The 15,253-nt window shown below is 38.6% G+C and overlaps 2 protein-coding genes across 5 annotated transcripts; one reads left to right on the forward strand and one right to left on the reverse strand.

The window, feature by feature from the left end:
* Nucleotides 1-1,164: 1,164 nt before the first annotated feature.
* LOC139985035 (uncharacterized) lies at nucleotides 1,165-11,358 on the reverse strand. Of its 2 annotated transcripts, none has more exons than XM_071999212.1 (4): nucleotides 10,656-11,358; nucleotides 6,012-6,096; nucleotides 4,926-5,123; nucleotides 1,165-3,529 (listed from the first exon to the last, which is right to left on the reverse strand). In XM_071999212.1, the coding sequence occupies exons 1-4, from the start codon at nucleotides 10,691-10,693 to the stop codon at nucleotides 1,940-1,942; spliced, it is 1,911 nt and encodes a 636-aa protein (XP_071855313.1). In that variant the 5' UTR covers nucleotides 10,694-11,358; the 3' UTR covers nucleotides 1,165-1,939. The 2 variants fall into 2 exon arrangements, with proteins under 2 accessions (XP_071855313.1, XP_071855315.1); XM_071999214.1 differs by having other exon boundaries at nucleotides 10,070-11,358.
* A 47-nt stretch (nucleotides 11,359-11,405) lies between these two features.
* LOC139954638 (uncharacterized) lies at nucleotides 11,406-14,814 on the forward strand. 3 transcript variants are annotated; one of them, XR_011788144.1, is made up of 5 exons: nucleotides 11,406-11,757; nucleotides 12,108-12,372; nucleotides 12,728-12,930; nucleotides 13,309-13,501; nucleotides 13,994-14,812. XR_011788144.1 is itself a non-coding variant. In XM_071954532.1 (4 exons), exons 1-4 carry the CDS (start codon nucleotides 11,473-11,475, stop codon nucleotides 13,384-13,386), a joined length of 831 nt encoding a protein of 276 aa, XP_071810633.1. In that variant the 5' UTR covers nucleotides 11,406-11,472; the 3' UTR covers nucleotides 13,387-14,814. The 3 variants fall into 3 exon arrangements, 2 of the variants coding, with proteins under 2 accessions (XP_071810633.1, XP_071810632.1); XM_071954532.1 differs by having other exon boundaries at nucleotides 13,309-14,814; XM_071954531.1 differs by lacking the exons at nucleotides 13,309-13,501; nucleotides 13,994-14,812 and having other exon boundaries at nucleotides 12,728-13,178.
* The last annotated feature ends 439 nt before the right edge of the window (nucleotides 14,815-15,253 follow it).

Consider the following 15,253-nt stretch of genomic DNA (forward strand, 5'->3'; position numbering starts at 1 on the left):
CAATAAGTAAGTAGTCTTGCAGGCAACATCAAAGCATGCAAATTGTAGTTACCACAACAGCAGTAAACCATATGTACAGCAATCGTGAATAAAAAATGTAATAAGAGTGTTTACTTCAGCTAACTTCCACAAAGAAAGAAGACATATTTTTGTTAATTTTTATGATCATTTATTATGTATCACTCTCCATAAAGAATATGCAACCCTGGTTAAAATGATTACATGGTAATAGGGGTACACACAATTTATTGAGTGACATTTCAAGGCACTAACAAATCCAACAAGCCTGGTACTAATCTTCCAACACTATCAGTATAAACAAAGTCAAACCTCATTAATAGTTAGTTCTATTACAAATGTTGTTATTGCTATTATATTGTTATTATTACAAAATGCACCTTAGTTTAGTTTAGTAGAAAAAATGGATCAGGAGGGACACTTAAGTCCCCATCAAGGACCCTATCGAGAGAGGAAAAAAAAAAACTGAAGACACAAACACTCAGACCCGATTACAATGCTTAAAGTGCTTGTCCAAAGCATTCTTAAACCCATTGACACTACTTGCAAGTACAACTTTCTCAGGCAAACCATTCTCATCATTCACAACCCTATAAGAAAAAAAATTATGCCAAATATTAATCCTACTATGTGACTTTTGGAGTTAAAGACAATGACCTATGGTACAACTACTGTTAGCAAACATGAACAAGTCGGTAAAGGATAAATTGTCGAAACCATACACAATCTTGAAAACCTGGATCAAGTCCCCACGTTACCTCCTTAGCTCCAGTGTGGTGAGATTCAACAGTTGTAACCGCCTATTATAAGGGACACTCTTTTTATGGAACTAATCATCCTAGTAGCCCTCCTCTGGACCTTTTCAAGTACTTCCTTATCCTTATAACAGATAGTATAATGGATAATATTAAGGGGCATGTAGGGTTTGTTTGGTTATCAAACCAAATTGTACTATAAGTTTATCAAAAACTACTGCTACATCATGGCAAAAGAACTTCCAACAATTTATATGCAATCAGTGCCCTAATTTTGTAACCGATTCTTGGGCATGATGAAAAATGTCATTAAGTAATATTGTCGTAACAGATAACATGAAAACACTGTTAGGTTACTTGCAAGAGGAGGAATAAAGACTCTTTAACCTAAATTTCTTAATACAAGAATCAGTAACTGGAATGAGAGATATACACATAAGGTTGACATTTTTCAAATGAGTGTTGATGTTCAACCAAACTTTTGTTCAATTCACCATGACTAAAATTAAGCCACTTAACACTTTTGTTTTTGTTCCATAGGATAACATGATGACAATGTCCTGAAGTGATTACAAATATTCAATCCAACTCTATTCTATTAGGCAGTTTCATACAATATATTTTATTATCAAAGTTAGCTGTTACACATTTCATGACTTTAACAGTTATTAACTTAACAACAAGTACCTCTTGCCTATAATCTGATATTTGACATATATGGCTAGCTTTTGCACCAGTTTGCTGATGACTTCCAAAGTTGCATTCTTTAACTCTTTTCTCAGATATCACAAACACAACCTTCATGCCCTCTTGACCTCTTACCCTGACAATGGCTCTTATTTCACCAACTTGATTTGAACCATATGCAACATAACAATTCTTCCTTCTACCAGTTGTTTTATTGACTCTGAAGATCTGACCATCCAATATGACACTAGAAAATTTATGTAATTCAAGTTTTTCAATGGAATCAGAGAAATAGGCTTCCAAGAGGATTCTGATGGTAGGCGATGGTTCATAATTACATGGGTTCCCTCATAGCAACACATGCAAATTCTCACATGTTAAAAGAAACTGCCTTAACTATGATAGGGTAACCTCTTAAAAGCCCTTCTACACATTTCAAAACTGCTGGTGGGGTATTGGCAGGGAGTCGTTCAACCCTATTACGCAAAACCTGCAGTAATGTAAAGTTTTGAGCAATCATGAGCCTGTATATATCGTGTGCCATGAAAAAGACTCTTTATTTTACGATTATACCCTTCGAATGGAAAGCAGGAGTTGCTCCAAAGAGGAGCACAATTCCTAACAGTATCAGCTAAATGAAGTAAGAGATGAACATTGTATGACATGTTGTGGGCACCATACAACTCCTTCATTTGTAACACAAACTTAACAAGGATAATTTCACACAAGGAAATTTCATGTTCCTTTACACTGTCTTGTAACAACATCCAAATAGCATGTACTAACAATAACATGTGAGCAAGATATGCGGAGGGAAGGACTCCTTTCAGAACGGGAAGTGAGTAAAATAAGATCCATGATCTGAACTCAGAAGCCTTCCAGTGAGCTCTTTCAGATGGTGATCTCGGGAGGCGAGTAACGTCGTTAGGTGGGCTGATGTTTTCTATCCTCTCATCAACTGTACTCAGACTGTCGCCGATGAACCATTCCTCGTTATGGTGTGTTCGGTCAAACCACAGATTCAATAAATGCTGACCCACCCCTTCACAAACGGCGTGCATGTAGTCCACAGGAAAGCCTCTAACTATATCAAATCGTGGCAGTACCAACAATGGGGATATTTCCTTGACTCCTTCCCGTGGCATACCAGAACCTAACCGAATGGCTTGGTCTTCCATACCCCTCTGAGACCTTTGCTCTGGAGGTGGAAAGTCATAGGGGTATGTCATAACATGACCACGACCTTTTGGGACAACTTCGCCTTCATGGATGCACCATGAACATCCAAAATGTCCATTGAACTGTGTTATGCCCTGTAGCTGGCATCTTGCAACAGAGTCACAAGCACACAAAGTAGCAAACACTTTTGTGTTGTGTTCTACACCAGTTGTAGCATCGGTAAATCTCACTCCATCCTCCGCAAGATTATGAAATTCATCCACAAAAGGCTTCAAGAAAGTCGAGAATTGTGGTTTGCTTGTACCAAACCAAAGTCCACTGATCAGAATGTATTTCTTTCGAATATTTGGTGGTAGTGCTTTCACCAAACACTGGATCGGCCACACACTACCTTTACCCGACTGGAAAGCAGGCATGCCATCGCAGTTCCAAATGACTTCAATTTGTTCCTTGTTTAGAAAATGCTGGGTCAGTGATGGGGTTTCCATTATATCTCGTAATTGCGTGGATAAGGGCAAGTTAATGAAATAGAAACCATCCTTAACTAGATCCGACTTCATTATGTTGTTTTTGCCACAAACTGTGCAGGACAGAATACTGTCCATACCAAGGTAGTTCAAGCAAGCCTTACAATAAGTATGAAATTCAACTTCCTCTGTCCTTTCATCAAAATTTTTGCTAAATAGATAGAATGTCTCGGGAAGGCAGCTTACTGGTAGATGAATATTGATCAGCTGCAGGAGATCGCGAACAGCCACTTTTGTTAAGCTGTGACGTAAAGCGAAGGCCAGAATTGCCAATGAACTCAGTGGCTCTGTAATTAATGCTCCATCATAAAGTGGCAGACACTCTTCAGGTGGGACACCACCATTTTCTTCAAGAAGAACATGCTGCATGGAAAGAAGAAATTCAATTCGATGTTATTTTTATTCAGAACTTGCCCATATGCAATGTAAAACAATGTAAAATACAAAATGTTATACACATTCCATATGAAATACTGGACTTCGAAACTAGTGTAATTTGCACCATAGAGACCTTCTGATCATTGTTATTCTAATAGGTCAGGTATAAAGCTGGCAGAAATACATATTAATATTGCAGAATTTGCCACTTGATTATGTCAGTACATGCCCCCCAATACTTTATGTGGGGGGAATATAGTATCTAATATCCCCAATATTTGGGGATAGTTTTTGTGTTGCTATAAATAGAAATAATGCGTGAGATTATTAATCCAAATCATATTTGGCGGTGGCTAAACGTCCATCCAACACATGCTGCATGAAGTAAATGACTCTTGGTGGTCGTTTCTGTGACCTGTGACCGTATAGCATGTTGTCACTCATGAGATGTCCCCCTCCCTTTTGAGATAATTTTGCACAATTGAAGGTCCTTAGTTGCGACCTGGTGCAAAGTGTTGCCAGTTTCTGATCATTTTCATATGGCCTGTTACCTACAAGATTTCTTACCGCAGGCGCGTAGCCAAGGGGGGGGGCGAAGGGGAAGACCCCCCTGGAGAATATTTGTTGTATTTATTTTTATGATATCAAAGTTTTAGAGTAGCCTTTATAAGAGGTTTGAATATTTGTACACCAATAAATTAACTTTGTCTGAATTTAGAATTTTTGAAAATTCCCTGATCAACATTCTTCATCATACTTCCCTCGACTCATGCAGTTTTGGCCAGTCTGTTAGGGGTTGAAGGGGGTTTTTCTGTATTGGTTTCTCATAGATGAAATTTTGTGATCTATGTTTTTAAGTGAATTTGTTATTAAAATTCTGAACAAATAATGGGCTTAGAACCTTGAACAGTGGGGCTGACCGGTATTGTGGGCTGTAACGTAGTAATAACCTATAAAACAACGATTCACAGGAGATGCGATGAGGTCGAACATGATTTGTGACACTCTTGAAAATAGTTATGGATGGAAAAAACTATTGGTAAAAAATTGGTTGTCAGGCAACAATGTACATCTGGTTGGTCATTTTCAAGCCCGAGAAGTGCCATTTCTGGTGAACTGGGGGGGGGGGGGGCTATCAAAAACAGAAATTACCTTGTACGCTGCACAGCAACCAATAGTGGCTCTCCGCTTTGATAGTACTTCGCGCTACCCGGTTACAAATTCCTGGATACACGCATGTACCCAAGGAAATGTCTCCCCCCCCAATGTTTGAAACAAATCGCCATCACTGTATATATTGAAGTTGTTTCTGTAAGCGGATTGAGCAGGATGTTAACGGTTCTGTACTATAAAACAAAGGTTAATTTGTGAACTGCATTACCTCATCATCAAGTTCTTCCACAGTATCTTCAAAGATATCTTCTTCCTCAGAGTCATTCACAGGATATTCTCTTTCCCAAGTAACAGGGCCTTGATCATCAGCATCATCTGGACCACAATGATTTTCAGGAATGTCTATTTCCCTGACAAAAGGTACCCCTTCTTCGGCATCTGATTGAGCATTGGCCTCTGGGTCCTCCTAGAAGTTAACAATAGTTATAGGGATCATCTTATCAGCAAGTTTGAAGTTTAAGAAACATTTCAGTTCATGAGATATGTTTAGAAGCCAAGACGCCACTCACATATATACATACCATCACAATTGCATATACTTCAGTCTTCGAGAAGAAATAAAACAGGAAGATGCAAACTCTTTATAATCTCTAAAGCCATTCATGGGAGATCAAGTAGCCCTGCAATATACTTTCAAGGCTGTCATTTATTGAGCTTCAAAGATCCATCACTATTAATTTACAGACTACACAGGGTTGAAGATTTTTTTTATATTTATCATAAAAATATTTGTGTTTTCAATTACAGACGTATGACTATACTTATTGAATCACAAATTAAAAGGATAATCCAGAAGATATTTTACTTTTGATATGTGAATGGGCCTTAATTATATTCAAATTTATTTCCGAGATGGACAGCTAAAGTTGTTACCACCAGCACCAAAAGTGAACTTGGGCAAACAGTTGTGATGTCATCGATTCACATGTTTTCACAAACAAAAGTTTTGTTTTTCTTTACAATTTGCACCTAATTTTCCACTCAATAATTTTATGTAACCATACTGTGACTTTGCCACAGGCATTGTTATGTCAGAATGTTCACATCACCCTCAGGCAAACAATCAACCCTAGCCTATCAAGGTTAAAACAACAGATTGAGAAATGAAAAACAAAACTTTTTTGGTGAGTGTGCATTTATGACATCATACCTGTTTGCATCAAGCCTGTTTATGGTAGAAAATACAATTATACTTCAACTGTCAATATCTCAAAACGGTACATAGGATTTAAAGGAAAAGTTCTTTTTAAGTTTTGCTCCCCCTTAATTGTAATACTGTTTAACAAAAACTTACATGAAGATTAGGAATGCCATCGGCAGCAGCTTTCCATCGGTTTCTTGTTCTTTTAGGTATCTCAACTCCAATTTCCTCGAGGTATCTGTTGAAGTGAAACAGAGGTATATGAATGAATTAGGCTGCATTCTTAAGTACCAAAACATGCTGCATGTTAAAATACTTATCTCACAATATTAGTAACAACCTCACTAGTCTAGACCTAGTGTACTTATATATATATATATATATATATATATAAGTATATATATATATATATATATATATATACACCGCAAGGAGCATATCCAACCTCTCTGATCCTCTTTACTTGTCTGTGTGGCAAATGCCAGAACACCCATTTCAGTACCACTTCACAGTACTTTATCGAGTCGCCCTAAATTTTCTTTTTTCAAAATCATATTATCATCAATAAGTTCCAGAATAATGCACCTATCACATAACGCACCCTCGGAATAGGTGCGTCAATATAAAAAAAAAGCTGCACATTGACGTACCTCTTGCCCAGTGAATTTGACACACATTGCACACCTTTGATCCACATCAGATACATTTTGACTGACCGTGATGGACCCTTTGTGGCACCTAATGTGCACTTTGAGGGACATCGGTCTTTGAGTATGTCTAACAATTGAGAGGTGCATTATAAGTTGACAACTACTGCCTAGTTCATAATCATATTATCATCAATAACTTCCAGAATAATCATATAACGCACCCACTGTCCTAGTCTAGCTGCCTAATTTCACAAGACTCTTAAATTTTAGCCATGGCCTTAAGCTAGTTGCAAATGCATGTTTTGTTCATTTGTATTTGGTTCATTGTGCAAGAGTTGATAAGCCTTGGCTACTGTACAAACTTGAACCTGAATCAGCCTATGGCTAGGTCTATATAACTACTACTACGCTATAGCCTATAGTATTAATAGGTTAGGCCTATGCTATACTAATTTCACATTTCCGGGAATATTGAAAAATTTGTTCCAATGTTGATCAATCACGAGCAAGAATAATGTCAGCATAGAAGTTTACCACCTGTGATTTCTTGTGCTATGTGCGCAATGTTCCGTACGTTAACTGGCTTGGTATTGCTAGCCTATACAGTTACGATCCTACTCCGCCATTAAAGATGAACGACAGTGATTTTTCACCATCGACGAAAAAATACGATTTTATTCAAGAGTATTCTAGTTGGTTTCCATTTTACACATGTGAAAATTCAAGTCAATCCGATGTTGGGAAAGGCTTAAAAAAAATCCTAAACTCGTTGATTTTTTAAAAAAAAATTGGGCTTTTCGCGAAAAGCGATATGATGATCACGTGATCTACAGTGACATGTGACGTCATTATGATGATAACGTGAGCTCGGCGTAGTGTACTTCAGCAGTGTGCACTTAGTGTGTAAGTTTAGTTGCAACCTACTCTATATTGGACTCGACAAACAACGTAAACCACTAGCAAAATCCAAGAAATTGCGTTGTAGGGGGATGCAACAGAACGAAAGTGGACTCTACAATAAGTTTTTTCAATTTTCCAAGCGGAAAAAGTAGTGAGAGATATCGGAAACTGGATACGATTTGTGAGGAGAACCAGGAAAGACTTCATCGCACCAGGAGTTTCTCATGGCAAGAATGTGAAAGTTTGTTCTGCCCACTTCACAGAAGATGATTCTCGGGCCCAATTGAAATTTGCGTGTGGCAAGGTCACTAAAGTAATAAAAGTTTGAAAGATTAATGCTTTTATGCCGCATTATTTATATATATCCCGATAAATGCAACAGTAAGTGTTGGAACTGGAAGACATGTCAGACGTCAACAACCTAATGACTATGTGAGGAGAGAATCCACGTGCAAATTTCAATTGGGGCATGGACGTCGCTTAGGCAGAGTTTTTTGGGGCAGAGATGTGTTCATACCCTCCAAACCACTTTAAATGTAATACGAATAGGAAATGTGTGTATGCTCGAGCGAAACAAAACATCGTGTAAGTATTACTTACGGTAGCGCACACTGTCACTTATCTTTGCACAGTGTGAAAGTACCGTTTGCGGACCTACGTGAAGTTGGGCTAGAATACGATTCCTCCTGAAGCCCAAACCACGAGGCATGCATGTGAATAAACGCAACAGGCATTGCATGTAGTGAGAAAATTGTTCGAGCTAGACTTACTACTCGATTGAGTTCAAATGCGGTTGTATTTCAAGCTCAATGAAACCTTTCTGTTTGATTTAATGATGCACGGAACAAGGAACGTTTATGTTTTACAGTAGGCCTAGTCACTGGCGGATCCAGGGCCTTTGTTTGGGAGGGGCCAAAGTGGCATTAGAGTGACATGGGGGAGGGGTCTAAGGGGAGGGGGTGGAAAATTTGGTGCGACAAAAGTGTACAATGGTGATGTTAAGTTACTTGTAAAAAAAATGTTTCCCAAGTGTAATTTTCTAAAATATTTATAAAACAAAGTTGGGATCATCTTTCTGAAGAAATTTTATTTCTCATAGGTTATAAATTTCTTACAACCAGCCTGTACCTGCAAAATGGTAAAATCCTCATGCTCATACATTTACATAGCTCCCAACTCTTGAGAAGGCAAATGCTGGTCCATGCCACGAATCGCCGTCCTGGGGGAGGGGTATAAGGGGAAGGGGTGTCCCCCTCCCCTTTGAATTTTTTTGGAATCCTGGTGATGCCTACATGTAAAATGGTGGCACTTAGAAAGGCTTTTGTCACCCAAAATTTTCTGAGAAATATTCAGTTTTTTGTGTGTAACATCAATAAATTGAATATTAGGTGATAATTCATTCTTTCCCGTGGCATGAAAATGTTCGCTGCTCGCCCCAATGAAAAGAAATATAGGCTAATTTGAGGTTCAAATGATGCTGTAAAGGAGGTTTTATACTCTATTATGCTAAATGCTAAAGAAATGATGGTTGCTAAGTCAAAATTTGATGGCAATTTTTGTATGTATACTTGACAATTACAATGCGGTTTTTCGGACGCTTGTGCGGGTCATCGGCTTTGGGTGTTAGAATGCGGGTCTAATTCCCGCGAATTGCGGGTCAGTTGGGAGCTCTGCATAAGTTAATTTTAAACCAGAAAACGAAAAGGTTTAGACTAGTCTACCACTGCTATTCCTCTCGATTTTTTAAAATTTCCAATCATATGATTTAGCGGATGCTCGGAAACACTTTTTGGCTCACCTTTGGGGGGGGGGGGGCATGGCCAGTGGCCCCTTGGATCCGCCTTGGTAAGTAATCCGCTACCGTAAGTAATCCGCCTTGGATCCGCCAGTGGGCCTAGTGCATACAAGCGAATCTACTTTGTTTAGAACTTTGGATTTTCTTTCGGCTGTTATGCTAATCTACGTTTGAGACTATCATCACAATTGTTATTGTGCCAGTTTGACTGGTAAGTGAGCACATTCATACATCACTCTGTATAAAACCCGCCAAAAACGTGATCTTGAGATTTACGTTACTTTGGGTCAGCTTGCGAGTTACCTCTTCAGATATTGGGAAATCGTTGCGAAATCGCCGCAAATTTCGTAAGAAAACACTTGTAAACACGTGGTGAAGAAATCAAGAAACACTATGATATTCATTATCTATTTATATCTTGAACATTACGCCGGAAAATAACAGTTATGCTGCACGAAATGCACGCACAGCTCCGTACTGAACAGTTCACAACAGAACAGATCATCACAGTGACGTCATTCACTGACCTGAGGGCTGTTCAAGGTCATTGCAGTGTTTGCAAATTCCTAAATTACGGAGGCGAAAAAACGATGTTTTAATTCCCTTTTTAATAACTTTCCGGTGTGCTATTTGGAAAATTAAAAAAATATGTTGCTTGGTAACATATAAACTACATTATATATGAAAATGAGAGATTTTTTTTCTGTCACTATCGTTCTACTTTACTTTAATATGTACAACAAAGTAACGTTAGCCTAAGCCTAATGAGTAACGTTAGGCTTTATAACTACAGTATGATAGTTTTACAATAGGCTACGCTAATGGCAATACAACGTGTTGTAGGCTAGGAGTGGATCCATTCTCACCTTTTATATCGTCTTGGCCGATTACTCATACTTAGAATCAGTCTTAAACGCCACCCATCAATTATAATTAATTTAAACGGATATCAGTCTTGTAAGTTGTATTATCGTTAACTTTGGTGCACCAGAGTCCGATATATCGCTATGACACATGGGTATGAATGATCTGATTATATCCAAACGCGTACCGACGCGGAGCATAGCTTGACCACATAATTATATATATCAACGTAGGGTTTTTTATACTTATTATTTGATATATACGTTTGTATTAACTTTTTTTGCTGCATGTTTTAGCATAACATGTAAATAAATAATATTTCTATATAAAATACACTGAAATACCTCTGACAAAATACCAATAAAAATCCTTGAAAAGTATATTACTACGGTTAGTACCCTCTAAAAAATAGAACCTCCCTATTTGTGGTTAGGCATCGAGCGCGAAAACCAAATGAGTTATAGCCTAACAAAGCTAGTTCACCTTCGGATGTAACATATATTATTCAACAAATTTAGTACTGAATTTACTATTATTCCTTAATTTTGTAAAAAGAGAAAAGTGAATATGTCAAGTGAAATGTCTCACGTTATTATCCAGTGGCAAAGTGACAAAGGCATCAGCATGCTTCCTGAAAAGGATGTTTTCAGCCTCGATGATAAGTGCAAGACCGGAGATAAAGTGACAGCTCGTTACAACAACAAGCTTTTGCCAGCAAAAGTTCTGTTTGTAGGTGCTAAGTACATCGAAATAATTTTGTAGCATTTCAGAGTCAGGTGAAATAAATCTTAAATTCCATTCATAAGTGTCATATTTTGATTTAAGCCTGACTACTTCTAGTATAATACTGAAATGAATAGCTATAGCGATACGTTAGGCTATCACTTCAATAACCCTAATGCATATTCCCAATATAGGCCTAGCCTATGTGCCTATAATTTACAGGCCTATAGCCTGGGTATATTGGGAATGTGCGGCCTAGCGAATTTCTTTTTTAAATTATAAAAAAAATATTATGGCTCTATGTTTTGTATGCTAGGCTGTATGATAATACTGGCTCAACCCAATGTATTCCATTAATTAAAGTTGGGTACGCCTATATATAAACTAGGTCCATATGGCCTATGGGTTTACATATAGGCTTGTACTGCTAGGCCTAGCCTACAGTACTTGAACTATATCATCGAACATGGTTAGGCTACACTTGTAGCCTAATTTCTTTCTAACTAGTGATTACTAAAAATTATTGAATTATGGCACATGAATATGGATTGTAATTAGTTGTGTTGTAGGTTGGTGAAACTGCAGGCAATAGGGGGGGGGGGGGATATCGGTAGGCCTAAGCTACATATTGTTTTTATTAACCCAAACAATTTTTAAGATCTTCGAGAGGCCCAATTAGTATATGAAGTTGTGTATATATGGGCTAGGCCTAAACTGGAAGAACGGTATATGTGGGAACTTTGTTTTAAAGGTACCGTATGCTAGCCTGTATAATTATATACTGTCCTTAATGTTTTCATCAGGACAAGAAGATATGGAGAGACAGATGAGACAGATCGAGCCGGCTCCATCAAGCTGTACAGATTCACCCAAAGGTCGAGGCCATCGGGCGGTGAAGAGGAAACAGCTGCCAGATGATTTTACATGGGACATGAGAGAGGAGGAACCACGAGAGCCATCAGTCTCTCAGGGTATGAACAATAACCCTTTCATTCACTATTTACATATTTAGTTAAGTGGTGTGATTATTTAAGCAAGAGTAGTCACCCACTTATCTGGCCCCCCCACCCGCCCCCCCAAAAAAAGAAAGTTTGTAATAGTAATTACAAGTAGAAGGAAATCAACAAATATTTCAACTTCCCAATCACACAATCCTGGCTTTAAGTTTGGTCCAGTCCGTTGGACCCTTTTTTTTTTAACGTTTCTCCAAAGATCACCTTAAGATTTGCATTCCAGAGTAAAAGTATGCTGCGCTCAACAACAGTACCCCAGCAATCATGTAGCATGGCAAGTAATAGTGTAAATTTTATTATTTTACAGAAAAATGTCAACCCCTCCAAAAAGGCCAAGTCTGCAGCAGGTCACGACATAATAGAGCTTCTCCTGAGTCAACGTGGCAGCTGCCAAGATGGAGACTTGGCATATTCCGATGATCGTGATGATGGGAGTGATGATGTAGAAACCAAGGTAGAGTTTTTGAGGAGGGAAAACGGAATTTTGAAGGACAGACTTGATGAGTCGGAAAAGAAGGTGGAAGCTGCCCAAACTAAAATTCAAGACTTGGAAAGAACCATTTTGAAAGGTATGTGCTTCTGAGGAATTATGTATCTTGTGCTAGCTTCTATATTGAGCTCATGTAGGTTTACTGGACTCATGTCAGTGAAAGTGTGTTTCAATTTATTTTCTTGCTTTTCACAATTAATAATATACAGGTTATTTTCCCAACATCTGTCTGTGGATGGAAACTATGATTAAATATTGCATATAATGCATGACCTCTCATGGCTAAAGGCTTCATATCTACTTTCTCTCTAGCAGGTACCAAAGCTGGGAAAATTCAACTTGTTCTAGTGAATGTCCATATATCTTATCCTAATCTCATATTCCTTCAGCATTCCAGTGTCTAATAGTTTCAACAATATTTGTTTCTACCATAGGTCTGCCCAATATATTAGGCAAATTTCAAACTCTGTTTGGAAGGTATCAGCAGCTTCTGGAGACTGCAGGGACTCAACCGGCTCCTATCCAGTCGCCCGTTAGAGTAAGGCAGCCATTACCACCACCATCAAAACCATTACCACCACCATCAACGCCATCTTCATTAGCTGAGAAGCCAGCAGGTCCAATAGACAGAACACAGGTATGTGTCTATAATTTGTCAAAACCTGTCCAATATTTGCCAGATATTAAAATCTGGTCACCTGTTGTCAATATTCTTAAACAAATGTTAAATACCACTTTGGCGGATTTACCTCACTGGGATATCCAGTCATGTTGTGTGTCCATTTAGAATGTCTGAGAACAATTTGGAAAGTAAAAACCTCTGGCGAAGTACTTTTGAAGACTTCTGTCAATTAAAGCATGCTATGTAAAGCAGGGCCTTATATATATATAATGTGGGGCCAATACAGATTACCTTTAGGGTGAACTTAAATGGTTTATTGTTTTCATTTTGTTTGAGTAACCGACAATGTTTCTAATCTGAGTAATCTTGTTTCACCTATACTTCTTATCATAGGTTCTGTCTGATATTTTGGATCCAGTAAAGGTGGAGAAGGCCATGCTGGCAAAAGATTATTGTAAGCTGGTTTGTTAAGTGATGCGGACAGGCTTCACCAGAGAAGATATGGCAACTTCTTCTCTAACTGGGAAGTCAAAAAGTGGAGAAACTAGAAACAAGCTAGACGAAAAGAAGGTGGAAGAAATGATCAGTAAGTACAATGTGAATAAAATTATATCGCCGAGCTGTGAATGAAAAGGGAAATTGCCTTTGCACTTTTGAAATCACAACGGCCATGGTGTTCCGATGAATTATTAGTGAACTACCCTCCACATATGATACAACCTAAAACCAGTTGAAGTATGCATGGCCTTGAGTCATTTACAGCTCTGAGCTTTGTTATTTTATACACATACTTCAGCTTTGCTGGTGGCCCTTAAAATCCCTAAGTTTTTCTGCATCCCTTAACAGCTGTACTTCTTCCAAATTTTTCTATTTAATCAAAGTCACACATTTTGAAGACAAGTTCTGTTATCTCATCCCAGTTATTTCTCCCTATACTAAACCTATCTTTTAGGGGAAAGATCCTTATTGTTGCAAAAAATTGAGCTCTGCGATTTCTGAAAATGCAATGTTGGCAAATTAGTATCTTGACTACTATCTTGACAAAATCTCATACCCACTAATTTCTTTGTTCTTTTAGGGCTGACGCTATTAAAGTTCAATGGCGTGTCTCGGACAGCTATAAGGAGTAAGATGGCCGAGAAGATGAAGGACGAGCGAAAGGCCTACCATCTCGAGGAGCAGAAGTAGTTTTTATTTACGTCCACATCCATCCGTCCACTTAATCTCATTTATATACACATTTCTTATACTTTTACAACTTTATTCACTTTCTTTATGTAGTACAAATAGCAATAGAAATATTACAGATTTTATTCACAAGAAGTTTTAATTTTTGTTGCATTAATTTTTTACCTTCATGACATAGTAGTTCCACAGCTCAATTCACTTGCCAGAGGCTTTCATTCTTAGCTTTACACATTTATATATGTAAACTGTTGATCAATATAAAGTTAATTCACTATGAAGAACGTGTTGGTCCTCTTTGGTGCTGCAGTCTTGGGAACGCTGGTTTTTTAATTTTTTGTTTTTAGGGATTATTGAACATCTTTGATGCCGTCAAAAGGGAAATCTACAGGGATATTCTTGTAGGAATATTCAATGGGAAAATCACCAACATGTTCGGGTTCCAGCTAATAGGAGAGAAGAATCCCAAGGAATTAAACCAGCTACAGGGATTTTCCGGGAAATTAGCCCCGGTTTCTTCAGGATTTTTCCTGTAGGATTTTGCCGTTTCCAGGAGAAAGTTTCCTGTGGGTTTTTTTCCCGTGGGTTATTTCCCCGTTAAAACCCCATAGGAAATGCTTTTCCCCGTGTGTCAAACTCAAATTTCCCGTGGGTTATTTCCCCGTTAAAACCCCATAGGAAATGCTCTTCCCCGTGTGTCAAACTCAAATTTCCCCTGGCATATTTCCCCTGAAAAACCCCATAGGAAATGCTCTTTCCCGTGGGCCAAATCCCTAAGGAAATTTCTTATGGGTCTTTTATAGGAAATTCAATGTTTTTTTTTTGTAAGGGTGCTCACTCTGTGGGAAGGAGGGGCATGTCTTTCGCGCTTATCCCTCCTCTTATGTCTCTATGACTAATAGTGGGGGTAAGGCTAAGGCGCCAAGTTCCGACGCACCTACTGCCTCGGAGGGAGCTTCACGAAAGGAGGGGGAGTCTGGTGGGACTTTACCCTCCCCTGCACCTGGTTCGCCCTCCCCCTTCGTTGCATACCCCAACCCCGTGCCCACACCGCCTCCACCACACCGCGAAGCGGACACAGGGTATCTATGGGCATGGGTGGTGGGCTGCATGCTTCGTTTGCTTCGTCTTCATCCTGTGGCACTGTCATCCT

Source organism: Apostichopus japonicus, chromosome 17, assembly GCF_037975245.1.
Source record: "Apostichopus japonicus isolate 1M-3 chromosome 17, ASM3797524v1, whole genome shotgun sequence".
NCBI classification, from domain to species: domain Eukaryota; kingdom Metazoa; phylum Echinodermata; class Holothuroidea; order Aspidochirotida; family Stichopodidae; genus Apostichopus; species Apostichopus japonicus.

Excerpts from the sequence above, each read along its gene's own strand:
- LOC139985035 (XM_071999212.1), bottom strand. The coding sequence starts at position 10,693 with ATGCTGATGCCTTTGTCACTTTGCCACTGGATAATAAC. Across the intron at positions 6,097-10,655 it reads CTTTGCCACTGGATAATAAC|ATACCTCGAGGAAATTGGAG; the intron begins GTGAGACATTTC and ends TCACTTCAACAG. Across the intron at positions 3,530-4,925 it reads TGGAAGAACTTGATGATGAG|CATGTTCTTCTTGAAGAAAA; the intron begins GTAATGCAGTTC and ends CTTTCCATGCAG.
- LOC139954638 (XM_071954531.1), top strand. The coding sequence starts at position 11,473 with ATGAAGTTGTGTATATATGGGCTAGGCCTAAACTGGAAGAACGGTATA. Across the intron at positions 11,758-12,107 it reads CACGAGAGCCATCAGTCTCT|CAGAAAAATGTCAACCCCTC; the intron begins CAGGGTATGAAC and ends TTTATTATTTTA. Across the intron at positions 12,373-12,727 it reads GGAAAGAACCATTTTGAAAG|GTCTGCCCAATATATTAGGC; the intron begins GTATGTGCTTCT and ends TTTCTACCATAG.